This window comes from Chenopodium album, chromosome 16 (genome assembly GCF_948465745.1).
Source record: "Chenopodium album chromosome 16, dcCheAlbu1.1, whole genome shotgun sequence".
Taxonomy (NCBI): Eukaryota; Viridiplantae; Streptophyta; class Magnoliopsida; order Caryophyllales; family Amaranthaceae; genus Chenopodium; species Chenopodium album.
Window position 1 is genome coordinate 4,612,048 of NC_137849.1, and position 10,723 is coordinate 4,622,770.

The 10,723-nt window shown below is 30.8% G+C and overlaps 1 protein-coding gene across 1 annotated transcript; it reads left to right on the top strand.

Annotated features, from left to right (window-relative positions):
• Positions 1-2,989: 2,989 nt before the first annotated feature.
• On the top strand, positions 2,990-9,720 carry LOC145586114 (LOB domain-containing protein 4-like). The gene is made up of 2 exons (XM_081642858.1): positions 2,990-3,445; positions 8,794-9,720. Exons 1-2 carry the CDS (start codon positions 3,269-3,271, stop codon positions 9,127-9,129), a joined length of 513 nt encoding a protein of 170 aa, XP_081498984.1. The 5' UTR covers positions 2,990-3,268; the 3' UTR covers positions 9,130-9,720.
• The last annotated feature ends 1,003 nt before the right edge of the window (positions 9,721-10,723 follow it).

A 10,723-nucleotide genomic window follows, 5' to 3' on the forward strand; every position in this document is an offset into this window, starting at 1 on the left:
CCCATCTACAGAGAGATACAACTGGTTTAACAAACGAGAACATGGATCTCAGACGTCAATTAGAGTCCATGGAACAACAGGCTCAACTACGTGATGGTACGTGTAACCCCCGTTCACTGTCATCATTCTATGCCAGTAATGAATAGGCATCTTAAGGATATTGCAGTTTCATTGCATGATGTCATATGTTAATATGTATAGTCTGAATCTTAGAATCAACTGAATCATGTAAGATGTTACCTTGTCAAACAGCTTTGAATGACGCGCTCAAACAAGAACTAGACAGGCTTAAGGCTGCTACTGGAGACACTTCAAACACTGCAGACACCTTCGTTATGTCACTACAGAAAGCACATCATCATTCGCAACAGCAGCAACACCACCACCGCCAACAGCAGCAGCAATCATCCTGTCCATTCGACTCAAACATGCTCATGAGCCCTCATCAAATCGACTCACATAACACAAAAATGTCGTCCTGTTTACAACCCTTTGAGATGAACATCTCCCGCCCTTCTCCAGCACTCGACTCACACCAAACAGAACCAATCGAACCAAACATGTTCAATAACATGGCTCAGCAACCAAAATTACAACAACATTTTCCCATTGATAGAGGCAGTTTTCTTCCATTCGAGTCATCTAAACCAAAAATAATGCCACAATTTTGTACAAACGAAGCAAATATGAGTTACCCTCCTCAGACAATGGACTCACCCCTTGGAAATATTTCACCATACGCGTTTGAATCAAACAGCCAAAGCCCCGAGCAAGAAGTATACACAACAACTCGAACACATATGCTTGGACAAATGCCTATAAATGATCATAGTAACAAATGGCAAGGTCTTGATAATATCAATGGTTTAGACTCTTATCATGTGAAAGTAGAAGGTCCATCTATTATTGCCAATGAAAATATGAAAGCATTTTAATCTAATTCCCCTGCTTCGTTTTTGTTAGCTGATTAAGATATAGAAGAAAGCATATAATTTTTTTTCTGCTTTCGAAAATCTTTTTTAGCTAGCCTTTGCTCAATTGGCCTTCTTCCATGCCAAACATTCTCTGTATGAAATTTCAAAATAGTTCATTTTTCAATTTAAGCTGTAAATGTTTTTTTTTTTTTTTTTTTTAACAATTATTAGACATAGTATTATCATGTGATTCAATTGGCTTTAAACTTGGTAAGCTTCGTTTACACATATATGCCTCCTCCGGCCTAATTATGGGTTTGTACACCCAATGAACATAACGGGTAAATTCAAATAACATAAAGGCTATAACACATGAAAATGAACTTTAAAAGTATGCCAGAGTTAAATCTTATGAACATGGACTTTAAAAGCAATGAATAACATGCATTTAAATGCAAAAAACAGTCTAAATTCCACGTCCAAACTCAAAAAAGTGTACACACTCAAAATCGACTCACACCAAACATAAACTTAAGCTTTTGGTTGAGTTGGTCCTTTAGTACGGTATTGAAGTCAACGTGACACAAAGGTCACGGGTTTGAAAATTCAGCAGCAGTCTATTAGTCCTAAAATGATTTATTTCACCAGTTTATGGCCATAAGAATCGAACTTGATGTTTCCCAAAAATCAAATCCATTGTAGTACTCGTATGTTGTACCTTATTATCAGTAGCAGCAACATCAAAAGAACGCGCACCTCCTACTGCATCAATTTCATCAGCTAACGAAAATTATGCAGGCCTTTTTTTGACTTAGCTACCAGTAACAAAGCATAATTGTATAATTAAGCAATAAATTAACTGAACAACAAGGGGACATGTTCTCCTACGGATAAGCTGAGTCCTATTAACACGAATGAAGCAGGTATCGATTCTGTTAGCCACAGCTCTGGCTATCAGTGTTTTTCCTGTACCTGCTTGACAAATTTTTAGTACACCGGCCAATATCAGTGTATTTAACATCAGGGTTCTCTTTCGCCGTCAACAAAGATGCCTCGGGATGAATTTTTCAAGGTAAGGGCATGAACTTTGCTCTAGTAATCCTGTTAAAATAAGCACACTGGCCTACTTACCAGTGGATTTATATGTACGTCTACGATGGATTTTTAGCTCATATAGTTTCTGTGATCATTTCTATTTATGCTTTCCTACACATGAATAGTTGAATACGATTATGCAAAATTAACGAGTTGGTTAACATGTAACATAAAACTATAAAAGTCTCATATTACAAAAGAAGCATGCTAAGGAGCTGAGATCAGTAGAAAGAGTAATTTTGAGAAGAAAAAAAAAAAAAAGAGGCACCAATTAGTCAATTACCACTGTTCTTGACAGTTGAATCATGTGTTATTTAGCTGCTTGTTCAATGTTAGGACCAATAAAAAAACAAGCACAGAACACCTTAGATGCACCGTGCACCCAGATGTATACCTTGGGTACACCCAGGTAGGTAGAGAAAAGTAAATCATCAAGAATAGGGGTGCTTATGAGACGAGACAACTCGTGAGCTACTCGAGTTCGAGTCGGTCAAAACGCGACTTGAGTGAGCTTGACTCGAGTTCGAGTTTGACTCGAAATGTTAATTAGCCAAGTCGAGTAACTCATAACTTGACTCAAAAACTCGTGAGAATCTTGAATTTCTTTTTATAAATATTATTATATTCAATAAAAATTAAAATATTTTGATAAAAAAAAAACATTCCTTTTTTTTTTTTTACATTAGTAATTAATAAATAAAACATTATTTATGTACTCATATCATTATATACGTATATTTCCTTAATAACAAAATTAAAAAGAATGAAAAAATGTCGAGTATGACAGGCAAAGAAGGAACAAATGAAAGCATGACCCAACATGTAATAATAAAAGGGTGGGTCTAAAAATCCAATCCGAAAACGATGTTAAGGCCCACCAAAATCTAGAATTCTTCAATAGGTTGGGCCCACTAAAGATACTCTTGTCACTACAAAAATTTTCTATATAACATCCACCAATTTTCACTTCTTAGCCCCCCTTTCCTCTTCTTAAACAAACAAACCTATACACTTGTCTTACATACTTTTCTAACTTTCATATATAATAACTTGCACTTTACTCTTGTCCATACTTATTTTTATTATTACAAAATAAAAGTAGCATATGTTATATAGTACATAAAAATCAAGAGAGTTGTTGGTTCGCTACATATATTAATTTGACGCAACGTTTTGTTTAGACTAGAGATAATTGAGTTGCTACGGATCAATCGAACAACATTTTACAAAATCAAAGAGGTTGTACGCGTCGAAAAAGAATGAAGGAAAATGGAAGGAAACAAGGGGCGGTGTCCCCTTGTGCAGCGTGCAAGTTGCTACGGAGAAGGTGTGCGCCAGATTGTGTGTTTGCGCCCTACTTTCCTGCTGACGAGCCTCAGAAATTTGCTAATGTGCATAGAGTTTTTGGTGCTAGTAACGTCAACAAGATGCTACAGGTACGCCACTTTAGTTCTCTTTTCTTTTTATTTAGTGTTTAGTGAGGGCATGTGATGAAAATCGATCCTATAATCTCATGAAATCGGAAGGGAAGCTCTAACTAACTGAATTATACCTCACTCTCATTTAATTTCCTTTTTCTTCATTCTATATTATTTCATGGCTTCTCATGATCATGCATCAACATGATTTAATTTCAATGACAAATTGTCTTCTCTTATCGTTGAGCTTAGAATTCTAAGGAATAATACATGATTATATGGTATCCTAAATTTTTTTGTTGTTGGTTAGCATTAATGTTAGAGCTAAAAGTTTGGTGGTTGTCAACTTGTGAAAGGGATATTTTACCACCCTATAGGCATGGTCGTTCAAGTAAAATTGATCATTGAAATTATTAAAATGTATACGGGTTTTTTTTAAAAAAAAAAACACAAGTTCAACAAATTATTACATAGTGGTGATATTACTAGTTATATCCCTTGTATAATGTTCCTAACTTAAGATTACTATTTGCTTTAGAATTATATGCGAGTGTTTAAAAAGTAGGTGGGTGTAAAAAAATATGGATAAATTTAGAGAAATAATGCCAAAAAAAAAAGGTAGGGATTAAGGTTAGAGAAAAAAGTTGATTAATTAAGAAACAAGAAGTAAAATAATGTATGTATTGATGTGTGGCGAGAGGGGTAAGCTGGTATTTAAAAAGTTTGTAATAAAGTAGATATGTATAATATTGTTAAATGGATGTAAATATAGTATATTAAGAAAATTAATTATAATCACATCATAAGTTCAAATATTGTCTCATATACAAAAAAAATAAAAAATAAAAAATAAAACTAAATTAAAAAAAACGCTCGAAATATTATCCGGAACACAAACTAGTATTATGGAATATTATTAAATGTTGAAATGATGCGCCAACTAACGACTTTTTGGCGGGAATGTATATGATAATTATTTTTATTATTTTTTTGACAGATTATTTGGTATTATCTTAGTATCGAAGGATTATTGAATTATGATGGATGTGCATTTAAATTTTGTTTCGTACCCTTTTTCAACACACGAGTATTTAGATAAGATCATATTAGAACTTTAGATTTTCGATTAATTATTGTTCAAACTTTTAATTATTATTTCTAAAATATAAAAATTACTTATTTAAATATTACACGATAAGATGAATCTAACAAAATTACATTTGATAATATTTTATCTTATAAATTAGTAAAAAAAAAAAATACAAGTATATCAGACTAGACTAGACTAGACTTGATGAGAATAATTTACATCATAGTATAAGACAAAACTTTATTACAATCATATTAAATCACATTAGGCGATATAATACATTTAATCATGTTACTCCCTCCGTCCCTTTTTTACATTCCTATTTCTAAAATTACACGGGAATTAAGAAACTTGGAATAAAACAAAGAACAATAAAATAAAGTACAATGGGAATTACAAGACATTAATTGATGTCTTTGAATAAAACAAAGATTGAATAATATTTAATGATAAACATGTCATCAATCCTTCGAAAAGAAAAAGGACCAATAACATTTTTTGGTGAAAAATAAAAGGACCAATTATATTCATCTAAAGTGATGCACATGGACTCTGAATTTTTTAAAGGCATTTATAAGAGTGAGAATGAGAAAATAGAGAAAGCATTAATTACAAAACAGAAAAATAGGGATAATTTGAGATATTTGATAAAAATTTACTTACTAAAAAAGGAAATTAGAAATGTAATTTTGAAATACCCAAAAAGAAAAACAGGAGTGTAAATAAGAGACGAAATGAGTACTATTTTAACATATTATCCCATTTATATTTTTGTTTTGACTTATGATATATAAGCCAAAATGTATATGCATTGCAATTTGTACATGTATTAAGGTTAGTTATCTCATATTCTCATGTAAAGAAACTCCTCACGCGGTGCAAAAGTTGGTTGTCCCCCTATAGCTTTTGACCTTTATCAGTTGTAGCGGTTAATAACGGTCTGGGGACCCACTTTACTTTTTTTTAAAGACCACTTTACCGATTCCTTTTACCAATTAACTATGTGAGTATTACCTCAACTACTATATATTTTTAAATTGACATTTATATTTAATTTTAACGATTAATATCTTTAATTATCGAATTGTAATGTTGAAAAAAAAAAATTAATAAAATTTAAATTGAGAAGATTCAGATAAGATTTCATATTTTCATATGCTTATGTTTTTAATATATGTATAAATCATAAAATTTAGTCAAAGTATAATTTGTAACTAGTGTAAAAATCAAAATCTCAACTAATTTAATTTTTATTTATTTATTTATTTTTAACTTTACACTAACCCTTTAGTATAAATTTATTTGATTTGATATACCATAGTACCAATTAACAATAATTTATTTGACCTTACCACTACTAATTTGATTTGATTTGATATCTTATATTTCCTTAGTCCATTTTGCTCATAAGGCATTTTTGTCACTTTTCACTATGGCCTTTACCCTTTTTAATTTATTACTTTTTCCATCAGTACTTTTTTAATCATTAAGCCTTAACTATTTTTTTTTTTTTCCTTACAAAAAGATACGGAGTATTAAAATGTAAAGATTAAACATTGAAAGAGGGGTATATTGTAATTTTATACAATGTGACTACGCTATTAATTCCTTTAATTAATTTGCTTTTTATATGCAACACAATCAACTTTTACATCATTTCTAGTTCATATTTTTTTAATATCAGCCATTAAAATTACATTTATAAAATACATCCATATTGACGGGAAAATTTATGGCAATCAGAGTACTTTTGTAAAATTTAAATGTTCTTTGATTAGGCTTATTTAGTTCATCTTATTTTTGCTTATCTGAACTTATCTGATCTAGTCTGATATGATTTGACCTGAACTTATCTGATCTGATAGTTTGATTTGACCAAACTTTGACCTTCAGTGTACGATAATCCATTAGACAAAAATATATCAATTGGGGTCTTGTTACATTCAAAATAATGTGTATTTTATTAATATGTAATTTTTATAATATTATTCATTATAAAATTAAAGATATTTAGCGATAAAAAACTGCAAATAAATGATGATATAATTTGAACTTATTTTTTCTGATTTAATCTGATTTAAACTAAACTTTTTTTTTCTAAAATAAAAATAAGTTGAATAAACAATGGCTTCGTAGATTTGTCAATAAGTTGATTTATTCAACAAGTGTCCATGAACTATAGTTTTATTCAACAAGAAGTTACGAAAACCTTATAAAAAGAGTTAGTTGCTTGAAGTAGTGGAATGTTAAATTCAAAAGAAATGTGATTAACTTTTTTTTAAAAAAAAAAATTTGAAATACTAATTATTGGAATAATTAAAATTAAATAAAGTTATGCAAAGCACGCAGCAACTTTTTGACCACTAAGAAGCCTTTTCGTGCACATTCCATAGCCTTTTTTATTTGAAAATTATTATGAGTATATCCTACGCTTCTTAATTAAGAGATTTGTAAAGCATGCACAACATAAATATTACGAGTAGTGATTTGATACGATGATAATATGTATAATGGCATATCATGTAGTTCTTCACTTTTTTCGTAAAATTTACTAATGATTCACGTCAAGATGATGTCAAAATGCTTTGAAAAATCATCATATTAGGTGATGCACTTGTGTTTACTTAAGTTTAAAGGCCCATTGATTGGTCTACTTTAGAAAAAAAAATGATAACCGATGTGATGCAGCTTTTAAAAAAAATGTCTGCAAAATAAAGTGATTCACTTAAAAGAAATAACGGACATGAAGAGAAAAATATAATAAAAATTAAAAGAAGATGTCTAAAAAGGATGTGATGCATTTTTTTTTTAAAAAAAGTCTGCAAAACAAAGTGATTCACTTAAAAAAAAAAAAAAAAAAAAAAAAAAGACAAACAAACAAACAAACAAAAAGACGGAGAATTTGGTTTTGGTAGACTTTCTGGCTATGATCTACAACGCTTGACCATGAAGTGCCCTTGTACAACAGGATTACAAGACAAATGGTGAAGAATCAGCTAGCTTTAGCCTAGACAACTAGTCAATGACGTTATTCAATCCATAGTTATGTTCTAATTTCTATAGTCTTAATTCTGTTATGTTATCAAGTTCAATGGTCTTAAAACATGAATATGTAAATGTCAAAAAGAAATTTAAGCAACATCATTTTGGTTGAACCACCTATGTTCATTTATGTTTCCTTGGATTCTTTGAAATTAATTCATAATTAAGCCTTTAGTTTCAACAACCTCAACAAACATGAATTAAAATTTTCTCACTAGACATAATGAAACACAAACATAACAATAATCTTTGAGCTCATAAAGTGTAGTTGTTCACATTTATGTCATGTTTGTTGCTTGATTTTTCAGTTTTGAGCAATAATTAAAAGTAAAATAAAGTTGAATGCATCAATTTTTTTGTTCTATTCTGTTTATCTTTACTAACTTAAGTTTCACAAAACAAAACTAAGGACCATATTAGAGAAACCAAATAATAATTTTATTAATGTACGAGCAAAGCTCATATAAGATTTTCAAAAAAATGAAAAGAAAGAAACCTAATCAAATATTTGAGTTGGTGTAGGAGTTGCCATTTCACCAACGCGGTGATGCAGTAAGTTCAATGGTATACGAGGCAAATGCAAGGATACGTGATCCGGTTTATGGGTGTGTAGGAGCGATATCATCACTCCAACAACAAATCGACGTTCTCCAAACCCAATTAGCCGTAGCTCAAGCAGAGGTGGTGCATCTACGAATGCGCCACTTCCCTTTTTAGCATGGACATGGTATTATTAGACCAACCTAGCTAATATATGATGTAATATTGTTGTCCTTAGCAAAATTAATTGTGGATTGAGAAGGGACCTAGTTGTTCTTTTTCTGTTTCCTTAGTCCTTTACATTTTTAAAGCAAGTTAGCACATCTCTATCTCACTCTCTACTTGATCTAGATCATAGAGGTGATGATGATGATGGTGAGAAGGATTATTAACCTTATTGTACATGTACGAACATATAAAATCATGACTACTTATTATGTAATGTAGTATAATTAAAGTAAACTTGACGGTCCACTTTTCACTTAATTTCCTCTTATATTTCTTTTTTGTATATTTGCTTAGTGCTTAATGTCTATCATTGCTCTTCCAAAATGTGCATCTTATTTTGTTTTTCTTTATATTGTTTAGACACCTTTTATTACATAGTTTTTGAAATTTACAACATTTTCTGCGGATTACTGACATTTTGATGATACATAAATGAAGATGATATGTTTAAATGGATATGATGTAGGAGTTGCCAATGCACCAACGCGGAGATGCAGTGAGTTCAATGGTATATGAGGCTAATGCAAGGGTACGTGACCCAATTTACGGGTGTGTAGGAGCAATTTCATCACTCCAACAACAAATTGACGTCCTCCAAGCCCAATTAGCCCTAGCACAAGCGGAGGTGGTACATATGCGCATGCGCCAATACTCCGATAAACCTAGAGTTGATCATCATCAAGGCACTTCCTCACCTGAAAACTCCCCTTCATCTAAGATAGTATCTTCACAAGCCAAGTCCCTTTTTATGGACATGGTTGTGGATCAACCTAACATGGAAGAGTCACTTTGGTCATGTTGATGCATACATGCCCTTGGATTAAATTTAGTACCTTTTTTTTTTTTGTTATTATATTCTCTCTTTTATTGCTGGTGGGAATTTAGAGGTATAATAATATACGTAGTAATTAATATAAAATATATTTGTATAATGGAAATTGAGTGGTATGGTTGTAATTTAATTCTTAGGTTTTTGCCTTTTTGGGACCTAGTTGTTTCCTTTTTTGTTACCTTAGTCCTTTACATATTCATAGCACTAAGATATTATTTTTTTTTTGATAGAACACTAAGATATTATTAACCACATTGTACATGTATAAAATATTTAATCATGACTTATTATGAAATTTAGTTTAAAGCAAATTGACGGTCCACTTTTACTCCTATCTCTTTTGTTTATTTTTTTAATTATTTTATTTATTTTATTTTATTGAAGTTATATGTTTTCGCTTAGTGCTTAATGGCCATTAGTCTTCCTAATGGGGCAAATTAGTGACCGACAAATTGATATAATATGGAAGACATGCCCCATCCATCTCTTTAGTTGAATTTTACACTATTTGTCGGCTGATGTGCATGTTTTTGTCATTTTAAGATATCATAGATCCTTTTGAAAGGGATGGATGTGATAGTATATCACATGAAAGGGGATATTAACATTGGCGGATTTAGAAATTTAGGAATTAAACATAATTAAAAAAAAAATAAAGAATAATATATGGAGTATTATTATTTTTTTTGCCAATTAAAATTTGATAGAGTTATTAATTCATCTCACAATTGTATTAATCTTTGAATTGCATGTACGATAAAACCTATCCTTTAATTCGGTGACTACGCCTATAAGAGTCACCTATAAATGAGTAACGGAATATATTTGTGTGAAAAAATAATAATTAAGAGACCTGTTTTTATAATAACGGTATCTTTTGTCGAAAATAGCTGATTTAACGTCAGAAAACATATGAACTATGTGAATGACATCTAAGGGCTTGTTCTGATTTACTGAAAACAACTTAACTGAAGTGAGTTGAACTGAATTGTTTATAAGAGAGAAAATTAGGAATTGAACTGAAATGAACGGAAATGAAATTAACCTGAATAGAACAACTCCTAAGAGCAGTTTTTTCAATAGCCAACTTTTTGACATTAACCAGAAATAATAGGCAAACTAGGCTACTGACTTGATTTTGTTAACCAAACAGTACGTAAGAGACTGATTGGAGTCCATAGGAGATTAGGAGGTCTCTTGTCATTAGTTATTATGTAGTACTTTTTTTTTTTTAATGGAATGGGGGTACAACTATACTTATATGTATCCCTGGATTTGTCACAGGATTTTATTACTTAGCTACTCCATGTTTGATTGTAACCTACTCCCTTTGTTTTATTTAAGTGTCTCATTTTGACTTTGACAATACTCATATGCACCGCTTTCACCAATGTTTGTGCTTTATATGTAATATAAAATAGGATCAATGAATACCTGTTAGAATCGTCTCAAAACATAGTTTTCCAAATACCAATTTTTTTTTATATATAATCTATACTTAATTATGTATAATTACACATATCATTAGTCAAAGTTATGCGTTGGCATGTATATATGCCGGTCA